The sequence below is a fragment of the Zonotrichia leucophrys genome, chromosome 26, assembly GCF_028769735.1.
Source record: "Zonotrichia leucophrys gambelii isolate GWCS_2022_RI chromosome 26, RI_Zleu_2.0, whole genome shotgun sequence".
NCBI classification, from domain to species: Eukaryota; Metazoa; Chordata; class Aves; order Passeriformes; family Passerellidae; genus Zonotrichia; species Zonotrichia leucophrys.
The window spans coordinates 6,767,857-6,782,952 of record NC_088195.1 but is presented as its reverse complement, the minus strand read 5'-3'; the positions used below and the strand labels follow the sequence as shown (position 1 = coordinate 6,782,952).

At 50.3% G+C, this 15,096-nt stretch overlaps 1 protein-coding gene across 1 annotated transcript in view; it reads left to right on the top strand.

Moving 5' to 3' along the window:
* Nucleotides 1-15,096, top strand: part of PKP1 (plakophilin 1) — a 50,767-nt gene that overhangs the window by 29,531 nt on the left and 6,140 nt on the right. Inside the window, exons 4-11 of the mRNA XM_064732981.1 lie at nt 295-439; nt 2,561-2,768; nt 3,444-3,621; nt 5,638-5,752; nt 6,835-6,990; nt 7,093-7,269; nt 9,584-9,737; nt 10,185-10,371. Coding sequence (XP_064589051.1) covers nt 295-439; nt 2,561-2,768; nt 3,444-3,621; nt 5,638-5,752; nt 6,835-6,990; nt 7,093-7,269; nt 9,584-9,737; nt 10,185-10,371 — 1,320 coding nt within the window. The remainder of the gene's footprint in view (nt 1-294; nt 440-2,560; nt 2,769-3,443; nt 3,622-5,637; nt 5,753-6,834; nt 6,991-7,092; nt 7,270-9,583; nt 9,738-10,184; nt 10,372-15,096) is intronic.

The following is a 15,096-nucleotide window of genomic DNA, read 5'->3' as shown; positions in this document are numbered from 1 at the left end:
ACATCCATTTTGGGCATGATCAGACATCCACCACCTCAACCAAGCTTTCATTTTCTGTCTCCTTTGCTTGTGGATAGACTGGATCTGGAATTTATTATCCTTAGTGCTCTTCACTGTCTTTTCCATCTTTACCATCTCTTTTTTTGAGACAGAGAAATCCACTAGAAGTGCACTGTGTGGTCTGTGTTGCAATGTGATAATATTTTATTTTTGATTCCTTCCCAATAACTCCCAGTGCTGACATAGCTGTCAGGGCTGAGCACTCACCCAGTTCTGTATTTCTCTTTGACACAGGATCTGTGGTGATGAGATTGATGCTGGCACCATGACCATCCAGAAGGCCATCCAGCTCCTGTGCTCCTCTGATGACAAGTACCAGGCCATGGGGGCTTACTACCTGCAGCACACCTGCTTCCAGGATGAGTCTGCCAAGCAGGAGGTGAGCAGACTCCTCCAGTGCTACACCAGGGCTGATGGCACAAGAGAGGGATGGGACTGGTTTCCTTAGTGCCAAGGATCCATAGGTTCCCTTGGTTTTCATGAGGGTGCTTTGTGCCTCTTTAGTCAGGCTCAGGTATTAATTAAGTAAATTTTTCAGCTATTGATGGCCACTTTCTCACAACAGCTGTTGCTCAGATTTAATGCCTGGAATAGTTTCTGGGTAGCAGGGAGACTGTTCCTGTTGTCACCACAAGCTGCTCTGGCAGAGGGTGATGGGGTTTGACAATGTGGAAGCTGCCACCCAGTGTCCTCTCCTGGGGGCAACTGCATCCAGTTCCACATCGGTCTTGCACCCAATTCCACATCAATCTTGCACCCAATTCCACATCAATCTTTCACTATCTCGGAGCTACAGAGTCAGAGCCAGATAAAAGCTGCTTTAAATCCCACTGTGAACTTTGCTGGGCATTGGCCAGTGACCCTGCAGCCCTTTGCCAGCCTTTTCCACAGCCCTTTTCCAGACTATTTCAGCCACCTGAGACAATGGGCTAATTAGTGACCATGTACAAAGATAATTTTGTACATCCATAATGCTGCCTGCCCCATCCTGGAAGTGTCCAAGGCAGGTTGGGTGGCACTTCGAGCACCCTGGGACAGTGGAAGGTGTCTCTGCCCATGGCAGGGGGTAGGACAGGATGTTTTAAGGTTCTTTCCCACCCAAATCCCTCCATGATTCTGTGATACCTGACCACAGAGAAGCCCTTCTATAGCACAGGTTATTTTTCTGATGCTCTTACTCATCAATTCCTTTGCCAACATGCAGCAAAGGAGGCAGACTGAGGGATGGATCTGCTGTGGCAAGGATGTCACCAGAGTTTATCCCCACCCTGGATTTATTACATGCCAGCCCTTTAGAAGTGGCTTTCCCTGTGCTGGCACAGCAGTGGAGCTGGAAGCACTGCCCGGTGTGGGGCTGTGCCCCTGTGCCCTGGCTGTGCCTGGATGAGTGCAGGTGCCCAGCCCACGTTCAGGTGCCCCATTGTGGGCTGGCCACACCCTTTGTTACCGTTGCAAACCCTCTCTGAGCGCTGGGCCGTGCCATCCTTCCCAGGAGGATGTGCCAGAGCAGGTCGGTGACTCATCCCAGCTCACGCTTGTTTTCCTTCCCTCCCAAAGGCGCTCGTTCATTGTCCATTGTCAGCAGGCTCAGCCGAGGGTGTTTGCGGCAGGACGGGCTCCGGGCGGGATCCGCTGCAGAGCACATCCCGCAGCGGGGGCGCTCAGCGTTCGGAGAGCTCAGCTGCGGGATCCGCCCTCAGAGCTCCGTGTGCGGGGTCCTGCGGGGCCCGGCTCCCTCCACTGCCTGGGCTGACCTCGAGGCTGGTGACACCGGCCGTGACCATTCCTCTGAGCTCAGCCTGTGATCTCAGGCTGCAGATAAATGACCACAGCATGTCATTAGAAGGCTATAAATGGCCTCTGCTCATGGGCAAGGCAGCATTTCCACTCGGTGCAGACTGTGGAGGTGGGTGAAAGTTTGCAGGAGCCCATTTCCATCAGCAAAGGACTCTGACCATGGCCATTACTCACAGACAGCCACTCCTGCAGTTTGAGCTTTTGGCTCCAACCTCCAGCCCAGGAGCTCTGTGCTCGTGACCCACAGCCCGAACCAGACTTGTCATCTCTGGCCCTCATTCCCTGGCAGCTCTGCTTCTTCAGCTCCCCCAGGATGGACTGTCTGACCCCTGGCACTGCTGGGGCACTTCTGGGTGTCCCTGTGCCAGCAGTGTCCTGTGCTCTGTGCTGATGGCCTGTGTCTGATCTGGTGCCGTGCTCATGTCCCATGTCTGTCCCATGTCTGTCCCAGTGCTCTGTGCTCATGTCTCATGTCTATCCCATGTCTGTCCCATGTCTCTCCTGGTGCTCCATGCTCATGTCCCATGTCTGTCCCATGTCTGTCCCGTGTCTGTCCCGGTGCCCCATGCTCATGTCCCGTGTCTGTCCCGTGTCTGTCCCATGTCTCTCCCGGTGCCCCATGCTCATGTTCCGTGTCTGTCCCGTGTCTCTCCCGGTACCCCATGCTCATGTCCTGTGTCTGTCCCGTGTCTGTCCTGTCCAGGTCTATCGGCTGGGGGGCATTGCCAAGCTCGTGGAGCTGCTCCGCAGCCAGAACCAGAACGTGCAGCGGGCGGCAGCCGGCGCCCTCCGGAACCTGGTGTTCAAGAACCCCACCAACAAGATCGAAACCCGGCGGCAGAACGGGATCAGGGAGTGTGTGAGCCTCCTCCGCAGGACAGGGAACACTGAAATCCAGAAACAGCTCACAGGTACCCCGAGCCTGCTCAGCCATGAGGTTCCCCTTGCCTGGGATGCGCAGCCCTGGTGCTACCCTAGCACAGAGAGGGGCTCTTCTGTTTCTCTTGCACCAAAGGGTGATCTAGATGAGAAAGCAGAGGAGGTCCTGGCCCTTCCATGTTCCTCACTTCCTCAGTGCCTGTTGGGGAAGCACGTGCTCCAGGTCCCCTCCCAGTTATGGTCACCCTGCCATTCCCACACCTCCCTGCACTCTGGTCCCTGTGCTGTTCCCAGGAATGGCTGAGGGAGCTGCCAACCCCAGAAGGGTTGGCTGGGTTCTCTACTTGTGTCTCACCTTTGCCTGAGGAGTTATGGGAGTTTTTTGGTGCAGGTCACCCTCAACTCTGTCCCAAGTTTTATGTGCAAGCCTTTCCAAGATCCCTGGAGAGATGCTGTCCCCTGCAACCTAATAGCAATAAACAGCAATTTTGGGAGGAGAAAGGATGCTTAAATGCCCACCTCCATGTGGACCCATCCTGCCTGTCTCCCATAGGGGTGGACAGGGACTGAGGTTTCAGTCAGCCTCTGCACCCTCAGCTCAGAGTGGTGAAGGGAAGAAGGATTTTGGTGCTGGAATCACCCTGAGCTAAACAAAGTTCCTAATGCCCTGACCTTGTGCTTGAGCTTGTGTCCCACATCCTTCCTAGGACTGCTCTGGAACCTCTCCTCCACTGATGAACTAAAAGAAGAGTTGATACAGGAGGCTCTGCCTGTGCTGACAGACTGTGTTATCATCCCTTTCTCGGGCTGGTCTGATGGCAGCTGCAACAGGACACGAGAAATTATCGACCCAGAAGTGTTCTTCAATGCCACAGGGTGTTTGAGGTGAGTCACCAGGCAGGGACTGACTGTAGCTTGTGTCTGTGGGCAAAAACTAAAGCCATCTAAATCCTCTTACAATGAGCTGAATTCATGCTCATTACAATTGCGTTATGAAAAATTCTCCTTGAGAAAGTTTTCTTGACTAAGAGAAGGTGCAGAAAAAAATTGCATGTAAAATACTTTTCTAATAGCTTTTTATTTTAATAATTTTGTTCTTACTGAGTCTCTTCTCAGAAAAAAATGGAAGCTGTTTTGTGTACTAAGGAAACCTATCTCTATCAGTGTTTAGCTCAGACCAGGAAACTGGACAGACTTTACCTATAGAGTTTTGAGACTTCCAGAGAAAACAAACTGATTTAGGGTTTAGGTGACAAAAAGGTAGAATTCTCTATGTGGGGAAAACAAGCATTTTCCCACTTCTTTTGATAACTGTTTTAGTGCAGTACAGGACTTTTCCTGGCTCATTTAATCTGGGGACTCAGCTACGAAGCAGGAGGTGCAGACTGAGCCCAGAGTAGTTTATTTTGTTCACGGGAAACCAGAGTCCTTTTGTAGAGGATCTTCGCCCTGACTTGCTGTTTCTCCTACTTTCCTCCTCCACTTGGATATGAGCTCCTTGTCTCAATGGGAACAAGTGGGGCAAAAAACCTGCCCTGTATAATGAGGTGCTTTCATCAAGGGAAGCTCTCCCCGAGGGAGGCAGCGCCGGCCGCGCCCTTCCCAGACATGCAGCTCGCAGGAGCTGGAGCTGCTTATGAAACGAGAGGCTGATCATGGCAGGGCCTTTGGAGACATGATACCATCAGCTTCTGTGGCTGGGAACCGTGTCTGGGAGATAGGGAGTGCTGCTCCCTCCTTGCCTGTCCTGGAAGGCAGCTCCCCGAGCAGCTGCAGCTCGGGATGTGTGGGGTGCAGTGGGTATGAGCTGCTCTGCTTTAAAGCCATCCCAGCCTACAACATCATAAAATATCCATTAAAATGAGGGAAAGACAATGGCAACAGCTTGTAAAAATCTTGTGGAGTTTAACTAGAGGTAGGCTCTACCTCCTGAAAATGACCCAGCCTGTGGCAGCAGTGCCCAACATCCCAGGGAAGACTGGCAGCTGCAGGTCAGCAAGGGAGCTCCAAAGGCCTGAGGGAGCAGGACTGGGGAGCAGGGAGAGTGAGGGAAGTTGGGGTTGGATCCAGAGCCCCTGCTCCAAGGGCTGAGCCAGGACTACTCTGAGTCACTGCCCTGCCACATCAGAACACAGGGATGAGAACAGCCCTGGGTTTGCCCTGGGCCCGAGCCATTGCTGCTCAAGCATTTCTGGATTGCAGATGAATCCATGTTAATGAGGAGGCTGCAAATCACAGTGAACATCAGATCCAGTTCTGGAACGCCTGCAGTGAATATCTCACAACCACTGCCAGCCTCTCTTTGTTTTTCATTTGCAAGCTATAAGGCAATAAAATAGGGAAAAAAAAAATACAGAGCAAAACAACAAAACCCATGTCCTGCTACTGGAGGAACTCCCCTGTCCTGACAGCTGCCAATGTCCAAGAACCCATTTCGACCTCACAGATGGGTCAGTCCCTCTGGCAAGAGCCATTGCTGCTCTCCAGCATTTCCAGCCCATTTCCCTGCTGCTGACCCTGAGTAGGTCTGTGCTTACAACCCTGTGCACCTTCCTGATGATCACAACAAGCCCAGATAGCCTTTAGCCAGTCTTCCCTTTGGAAACTCCACTCAGGAGACACAGTGTCTGTGTAGTGGCACATGCAGAGCCTCTGCTGGTGACTGTCCCTAGGAGGGTGTCCTCTATGCAGAGCTCCTTGAAGGACATGTTCCAGGTGAAACCAGCAAGAGAGCTGTGCACTGCTGTAGTCCCACCAAAGGCCACCAGAACAGGAGCAGTTCTTCAGCCTTGCTGAACCTGCCAAAAAATCCCCCAATTCAGTGACAACCATAGCCAGAACAGAGCCCAACTCACCCTCTCTCCTCTTTGTGCCCTGCTGTGCTCCTCGATGGCTTCTCAGGAACCTGAGCTCTGCAGACATGGGGCGCCAGACCATGAGGAATTACCCTGGCCTGATCGACTCTGTCATGACTTACACCCAGAACTGCGTGGCCTCCAGCCGCCCTGATGACAAGGTACCAGCTGCTGCCCTGGGCTCCCAGCCCCACAGTTAACAATTGCAACCCTGGGAATGCCTCAAAATCCCTGTCCAACAAACACAAGAGATGGCTGGCCTCTCTGGCTGCTCTTGTCCTTCCAAGCCACAGTGGGATCTCTTGGAGGGTTGTAAGTCCTTGGGCCTCTGGGCCTGAAGCAGAGCTAGGCTTTAAAATTTCCTTTTAACAGACACACAGAGGAACAGTAAAATACTTTGTCTCTTGAGTCCCCAGAATACTTCCCCTTCCCCATTCCAGCATCCTAGTCTCCATCTCTTGCTCTTTACCCCCTCATCTTGCCATCCAACAGGACTCAAGTGTACAATCCCCAGCTTGGCACCATGTTCAGCAGGAAGCCAGGAGTTGGCATCTCTCTGCCAGTTCCCTGACTGTGACTGATGGCTGTGTGTGAGCAGCACTTGCCTTGGACAAAAATGTGTTTGTAGACACCTTTCAGATGTAACCATCAAAGTTACCAAAGTTACTTTGAATTCTCTCTGGATTGAGCAAACCCTCTTTTGGGGATGGCTTTTGCAGGAAGCCCCTTTCCAGCAGCACACACAAAACACAGCTCTTTGGAAATGTAACCACAGGTTCTGGTGTTGGCTGTGGGTATCCAGCCAAAATTCTCTCTTGCTCTTCCCATTGGGCACTCTGGCATCCAGGGAAAGGAGGCTTAAAGCCTGTTCTTGGTAAAAAGTGTCACCTGATCTGTAGCTGTGACTCAGAGAGTCATTGGAAGTTACCCCTGGTGAGAGGGGCATTTCAAGATTCAGAATTTCATGGTTTGATCCAACCACTCTCACACTCTCTTTTCCTGTTTGCCAACTTGTCTGTGGCAAGTGAGACCTCCCAAGGTTTTCTGGGTCAGCAGCTCGCTGAGATCTCTCCTTCACATCTATTCCAGCTCATTCTCTCCCATCCCTTGCTTCCTGAAAAAGGCTAAAGAGCATCTATGGTGCTAAAAAGCTGATTATGGCCCAGCCCATGCCCTCTCTGGTGCTGCTCCATAGTTTTCTGCCTAATGTGATGTTTGCATTTGTCTTCTGGGGGTGATGCAGTCTGTGGAGAACTGCATCTGCATCCTGCACAACCTCTCCTACCGCCTGGATGCTGAGGTTCCCAACAAATACACCCAGCTCAACCACATGGCCCGGAGCGTTTACATGGACAAAACTCTCACAGGCTGCTTCAACAGCAGGAGTGGGAAAATGGAGGTAGGATGTGCCACAGAGGGATTGGGAATGTGATGTTCAACCCCAGCAGGGGCTGCAAAGGAAGAGCAGGATCTGAACTCCCAATTTCTCATGTCTTTGCAGAATGATGAGTATGGGGTTCCCCTTCCTGAGGAGGATTTCAAGCCCAAAGGCCCCAGCTGGCTGTACCACTCAGATGCCATCCGCACCTACCTGTCCCTGATGGATCAGAGCAAGAAGGATGCCACCCTGGAGGCTTGTGCTGGAGCTCTGCAGAACCTCACTGCGAGCCGAGGGCTGGTAAGAGCTTCCCTCCCCTCCTCATGTGTGCACCCAAATGTGTCAGCACTTCATGGAACCAGAGAGTCAGTCAGGTTGGGAAGACCTCTAAGGTCCCTGATCAGCATCACTTCTCGGCCATGAAAAAGGAAAATGTCCTCCTTAAACCTCAGGGCACCACAGCCAGTCTCTCCATAGTGTTTGATCAGTGGGATCCTAACTCCAAGCTCAGGGTCTCATGGGGAGCTACAGCCAGCATCCCCAGGATCTATCCCAGACCCATACTCTGGGGTTCCAAGTTTCCCCAGTCTGTTGGTCACACTGCCAGCAGCTGCTGGTATTGGCAGCCTCCCCCAGGGTGGCAGTGAGTGTGAGCCCAGATGTGCACCCCAGCCAGATGTGATGAGAGATGGGAGAAGGGCTGAGCCACCACCCATGAGTATGCTCCAAGGGGAGGTGGCTCTAATGACAGGGTGGGTTGTGCTGTGGATTGTGGCTTGTCCACACCTCAGAGCTACCTGTAAAACAGCTGTGACAGATGTCCTGACCCGTGGGCACGCAGCGTGGCGGTGCCAGGGGCTGGGTGATGCTGTGGCACCGTGGGGACACGTCACAGCCATGGCTCACAGGCCCACGTCACTGCCCTGGGCACGTCCTCGCAGGCTGCTCCCCTGGGACAGCCCTCGACTTGTCTGTTTGTGCCCAGCTCCATCAATCCCAATTTAAATAAGATGGATGGGGAGATAAAGAGATAATGATTCCATAGGTAGGAGAGGCGTGTCACGTGTGGGGAGTGTCCCACCCAGAGACACGGGTGACTCACTCTGAGCCTTCCCTGCTGGGATGGCATTAACCTGCCAGCTCTGATCTCCTTTTGTCACAACCATTTCCATGCTAAATAATTGGGAACCTTGACTTTTGGCAATTTAACTAAGCAGTGCCACGAACCTGAAGGTGGAGAGAAGCTGTCACATATGGGCAGAGCTGGTCAGGGAAATGGGGCTGGAGTTCTGTGCTCCAGGGAAAAGAAAATTTCAGCAATCAACAACATTGCACAAGGGACAAACAACCAAACCCAGCTCTGACAGTGCTGGAGCAACTTAATTCAGCCTCCTGGCATGGAATGGCTGAAATTTGTCTGGGTGTGCAGAAGTGGCTCCTCCCCTCAAGGGTCTCATTCCAGCTCAGAGCTGGAGCTGGAGTTGCTGAGTTTGCTGTCATTTGATGGAAACTGAATCTGGGGATGAGCTTATGGAGCTTGCTGTGATCCTTTAGCTCATAGAGGATGGCCCTGAATATCCTTCACCTGTGCTTTTCACACCCCAGTCCTGCTGGTGTGAATGTGGAACAGGGCACATGTTTTCCAGACCCTTCTCTCCACTCCCATCTCACTGTTGATGGACATGTGTCTCCATCAGCATTTGTGGTGGGGCAGCTGAGAAGTTCAGTTTAAGTTCTGTCAATAAGGGCAGTTTATTCAGATGTGCTTGAGTTCCTCTGCCCTGGCTGCATCCTTAGACTTTCTACCTTTACAAGCACAAGATCACATCTAAGATGAGTATTTTTGGTCCTCAGACTGCTTTTTAAAGGCATCCATTATCTATTCCTGCTCCCCAACAGCCCATTGTGGCATGGCAGGAGCTGTGAAGGGCCAGGGCAGGGAGCTGCCAGGGGGTTGTGAAGGGTGAAGGCAACGTGGACATGAAAGCAAAGCTTCTCCAGCTTTTGGAATGTCATTTGAGTGATCAGCTGCTCCACTGGGGCTCCAGAGAACAGCACCAGCTGCATCACAGCACATGAGAGGCTGACTTTTCAAATGTCACAGAAAAATGGAATCCTTAAGCTTGGAAAAGCCCTCTAATATCACTAAGTCCAGCTGTTCACCCATGTTCACCACTAACCCATGTGCCCAAGTGCCCCATCCACATACTTTTTGAACATTCCCAGGGATGGTGACTGCACTACTGCCCTGGACAGCTGTGCCACTGCTTGGCAACTGCTTTGGTGAAGAATTTTCCCCAGTATCCAATCTAAACCTCCCCTGGGGTAGCTTGACATCATTTCCCCTTGTTCTGTGGGAGCAGAGACCAATCCCTGGTACCCTCCTGTAGGGGAGTTGAGGAGAGCCAAAGGATCCTCCCAGAGCCCCCTTTTGTCCAGGCTCCCATAGCTGTGGGGAAGGAAGGTAAAACTGACAAAGTGAGATTACAGCAGCAGGAAAAAGGATTGCACAGGACTGCTCATTTTATGGTGCAGTCACATTCCTCCAGGCCTGACCATCATGCCAGCTGTTTCCCCTGGCACTGTAACCATGGGCTCATGTGTTGTCCCCCAGATGTCCAATGCCATGAGCCAGATGATCGGGCTGAAGGAGAAGGGGCTGCCCCGCATCGCGCGGCTGCTGCAGTCCAACAGCTCCGAGGTCGTGCGCTCCGGGGCCTCTCTGCTCAGCAACATGTCCAGGCATCCTGTGCTCCACAAAACCATGGGTAAGTCCTTCCCCTGTGCTGGATCCCGGCTTTCAGCTCTGTGGGATCTGCCCAGCTTGCTTTGTAAGCCCCATAAGGAGACCTAGCCATGCTCCAGGACTGGGCAGAGCAGTGTCATTTCCTCTGGCCCCAAGGACAGTCACCAGTGCTGTGTGACACGTGCTGTGCTTTATGGACAGTGACAAAGCTGCAGGACCACGAGGGTGACAGTGTTTTGGGAACTGAGATGGACTTCACTGTCTGTGGCCAACAACACTGCCCTTCCTAAGGCCTGCAGACCTCGCTTTGACTTGGGAAAATCCACTCATGACAATGGTGCCATTGCTGTCCAACACTTCCAGTGTCTCCCTGCAGAGATAACTCTGCTTGGTGTTAACACAAATAGCATCATTCACTTGTGCCAGATTGTGTTTAAATGTTGATTGGAACATTCCTCCACCTCTTTAGCTCACCAGGTGCTCCCAGATGTGTCCCGTCTCCTGTCGTTCCAGTCTGGAAACACCAGCAGCTATGGGGAGATCATGACATCAGCTTGTTACACTCTGAGGAACCTCATCATGTCCAACCCCCACCTGGGAAAGTCTTACCTGTCCAGCAACTTGCTAAATAATGTAGTGAGCCTGTGCCGGAATGGGTGAGTGTGGGGCACGAGGCAGGGGCAGGGACAGAGCCAGGCTGAGCCCAGAGCCTTCCCAGCACCCTTTGGAGCCAGGCTGGAGCATTATTCCTTCCCAATAAAGGAACTGGGAGTGTTGGTGGGCAGAAATCCTCAGCACTGCTTTCTTGGAAACAGGCAGGATGGAGGCAAATCCATCCAAGGTGGATTTGCAGAAGGTCCTCTGGAAACTTTCTGGCTGAATTTTAGGAATTTCTAAAAACTGAAGCACCAATATTTTAAAGTCTTTTAAAAATAGTACTTAGAGAGCTTATGAAAAAAAGGATAATTGACTTCTTACACAAGCAGATAGTGACAGGACAAGAGGGAATGGTTTCAAACTAAAAGAGGAGACATTTATGCTGAATGTTAGGAATAAATTCTTCCCCATGAAGGTGGGGAGGCCCTGGCACAGGTTGCCCAGAGAAGCTGTGGCTGCTCCATCCCTGGAAGTGTCCAAGGCCAGGTTGGACAGGGCTTGGAGCACCCTGGGCTAGTGGAAGGTGTCCCTGCCCATAGCAGGGGGTAGGACTGGGTGATCTTTAAGTTCCCTCTCACCTCAGACCACTCTGGGGTTCTCTGATCTCTGAAAAATTCCAGCCCTCAGAGCAGGGGATGTCAGTGACTTCTGACTCCTGGGCTTCCCTCAAACCTTGTCATGAAGGTCAGGTCTGAGGTTCAACACTGTGGATACTCAAGGATTGTACTTAACTTTTATGGGCAAATCTGTTCATCTTTTAGTTGAATCATCTTCCTCAAGATGCAACTCTGGGGGGACATAGGCAGGAATTATTTTAGGTACCTTCCTGGTCTACTCCTGTATTTTACACCAGCTGAGCAATCTCATCATATTTTACGTCTTTCTATTTTAGGACTTGGTTTGGGGTTTGGTGGTAGGAATTCTGTCCTGTTTGTTATCCATATTCCCTGCAGCACAAGCCTGTCAAGCCTTGCCAAGTTCTGTGTTCATTTCTGGCCAAACTGGTGTTAAACTTCTATTATCTTCAACCATGTTCTCTCCTTCCTAGGCTTTCATCTCTCCTGCCATCTGTCTTTGTTTTAAAATGCCTTAGACAAGTAACCCATTGTTTTCTGTTGTGAAAATCCATTTGCATGCCTTCATCATCCTTTGATAAAGTTATTCCAATCCACCTCTTGTTCCATGGCAGAGACACTCTCTGTCATTACACGGGGCCTCCTTGTTTGGGTTGGGCCTGGGCCAAGGAGCTTTGCTCTGTTTGCTGCTTTTGCTTGCTTCCGCTGTCCAATGAGCCCAATTACCATGAAACCCAGCCCTCTCCTAAGCCCTCCTTGTTTTGAATGCTATTTACTCGTGCTGAAGTCCTGCTGTGGCTCCTCAGCCCAGTGCTCAGTAATTTGGTGCTCCAGCACAGCCTTGCACAACCCGGGCTGGGAACACTTTAATTGCCTTGGCTGCTGGGGATGAGCTTTCTTGGAGGTGAGTCACTGAGCTGTGAGGAGTTACCAAACTCTGGAGATGTCTCCAGTCCTGCCTGGATCACAGAGTCCTCTGAGAAACTCCCCAGCTCTTAAAATGTCCAGAACTTGAGTTGTTCCTTTGCCTCCATTACTCATTTTTGTCCTCAAAGATTTTTATGCTGTTCACTTCTTAGAGAAAAAGAAAAAGAGAACAATTTCCACCCAGGACTAATCTTACTTGTCCAGGCTGTATTATTTCAGGCTGTCGCAACAGAGCAGATGTTGTAGAGACTTTTGACTCTTGCTTGGGTCCCAAGGTGAAATTTTCCCCGTGTCACATGCTGCCTGTGAAGATAAACAAGAAAAATTAGGGTGGGATTTGTCCAGTCCTACATCAGAAAGAGCCTCCCCCTCCCCACTGGAAATCAATAAATCTCCAGCTCTCCTGGGGGCTGGCTGAAGCCCCCAGGACCCCACTGGGGTTCTGAATGTGGTGAGTCCCACATCATCAACCTGCTCCTTGCCAGCACTGCAGGCAGCAGAGATGGGGGCACAGGGGCTCAGGGGTGCCTGAGTTACCAGGGGGACCCAGGGACGCCCTGCACCCTGTCAGGGCTTTGCAGCTTTCTCTGTTAATCTGCCTCAGGTCCCTGTGGACATTCCCTGAGCCCCAGGCTGGGGTTGGTGTCTGGGTGCTCCCTCCCTGTGTCTTCTCTGCCACCCTCAGATCCTGCCCTGTGCTGCTGAGCTGGGCTCTCACTGCATTGCCAGCTGCAAACCAGGAGCTCCACCTGCTCAAACAGCTGCAGGGGCATAGCTTAGAAAGAGGCCCCAGGTTCCAGACCAGTGAGTTATGCATTTGTCCTTTCCCATGTTCTCCTCCCTTCCCATGTTTCTTTCTCCTCATGTTTCTCATAGCTGGGTTCTGACAGAAAGGCAGAAAGGGTTCAGCAGTTTATCTGATGGATGTGGTTTCTTCTTCTTCCTGGAGCATCCCAATTAAGTAATTGTCATAGAGCAGATGCTCTCCTCTATGACATGGAGTTCGTGGTCAAATGGGGTTCCTTCACTCTTCATTATTTTTAATTGAAGTTGCCAAAATATTTAATACTTCCTTCAATTTCTGGTGATGTTTCTGAAAATCAAGCCACTGGACCTGATTTATTAGGGTGTTTTGTTTCCTTTTCGTTTTTTTCCTCCAGCTGTCTGAAAAACATTTCTCTGCTCATTTTCAAGCCACATTATTTCACTAATTAAATTGAAATTCTCCTCATTAATTCTACTGGCTGCACTCAAAGCTTTTCCCAAAATCTTTCCTTGTGCTTTAGAATGTAACATTTGCAGTTTATCCCTTTACCATGGATTTATTTCTTTTTCTCTTTGTTCCTTCACTTTTCACACTTCGGCTATTGCAGTTTTATTTTGCAGTTCAATTGCACCACAGCATTTCACCAAAATTATTCTTTCAAGAGCCTCAGGTCTTCCCTTGATTATTCCCTGTGCCAGAGAGTTCTTACCCACAGATTTCCAATTTCCTATTTCTGCCAAAGATTGCACCTTGATATCAATTTCATAATCTCTTGCTTGTTCTGGGAATTCCTTGGCATTCTCAGTGACACACCTTAAGTTCTTTGTACATTTGTCCTTTGAGGAAGGATTATTTCTCCCCATTATTTGATATCTGTGGACAAGATTCTTGTCTTTGTTGCCCCCACTCTGTTTTTCCCCATTCCCCACCATCTCCTTCTGATTGTGTCTTGTTTATGTTTTGTTAAATCTGTAGCTTTTTGGATGACTCCTGCCACTGCCACCAGGGGAAATCTCCCTCATTGCCTTTCCACAATTTTTCATGAATAATTCTATTTGTAAAAGACAGATGATATTAAAATCAACTTTGATTTTCAGGCAATTTGTTATTAAGGAATTTCCCCCCAAATCAGCTGTCCTTGATATTCTGCTCTGTGTTACCCACTACTATATTCACACTGTTTTGTTTGGGATATGCTGCTTTACCTACTGAAGTTGGCATCACACTCCAGCAGCCCATATTGAGCTTTTTGTACCTAACAATGCTGGAAGAAACAGTCAGTGACAGTTCTTTAAATGAAGAGTTCAGAACTTCTGCCTGAATTCATAAATGACTCAGGTACTGATGCTGGTAATTTTGGCTTGAAAATACAGAACTTCTGAGGTGTTCTCTGGAGACATAGTGGCAAAAAGCACATATTTAGCAGCATTAGAAGTAATTTTTTTTTCAAAAATAAGAGAGAATTACTCTGGCTTAGGAAGAGAGAAACAACTTGAAACTGCAAATCCTTGAGAGCTCAGTTCATGCTCTGCCTGTCTGATCACAGGTACCTTGGGTTTGTAGGGATTTAATGGCTTTTCACCCATAGACAACATTTCAGGCAAAAAATGTTTTAAAGCATTGTCATTCTGGTGACAGAGCATAGTGTGCTTATAACTACAGAAGAGATTTGGCAATAAAACCTGTTTTTTCTGTCCCAAAGCATTGCTCAGGAATTTCTGGCTGTCCTCCAGCCCTCCACACAACACTAGGAGCTGCACAACACCTTTTAAGTTTATGACCAAGTTAAACTCAATAATTTCTTTGGTAACAGCTGCTGTGTATGTCAGAGAAATGCCTCAAAATTTACTGGATGTGGTTCCATCCCTGTCCTGCCACACTCCAAGCATGGAGTTGAAGTCCCAGGTTCCTCATGATCTATTGGTCCTATTTCTTGTAGGATTTTGGGGACAATTTTGAGGAATGTTTTGAGGAATGTTTTTGAGGGCACAAGGTTCTGTGGAGCTGTATCAGACAGGGGCCCTGAGCTTGGTCCTGTTCCTCTCCATCATCCTGGGTGGGACAGGCTGGGGCTGCTGCCCCGAACCCAGAGCAGGAGTCTCCCACAGCCAGAAGGAGGCCCAGGAGATGAGGAGCAGCCATGGGAGCCAGCAGGGAGGGGATACCTGGGTATGAAATGTTCCAAAATTATAAAAGGTCCTGCGATGACTCACGGTTTCGAGCTGTTACGTGAGCAGGTATCTGTTCCCTTGTGCTGAGTAAGGGCTCTGGGCTGCTTGCAGATGTTGTTATTGCAAAGGCTCCCGTCCCTTGTCCTCTCCAGGCAGCTCCAAGCCCGCTGCTCTGCCCCCTCCCAGGAGATCCACCCACGCTGGCAGTCCCTGCACACTCCAGCAAAGGGCTGGCACTATTTCCCTTCTCTTTCGCTCTCTCAAATTTCAGACTCAGCTCAGTTT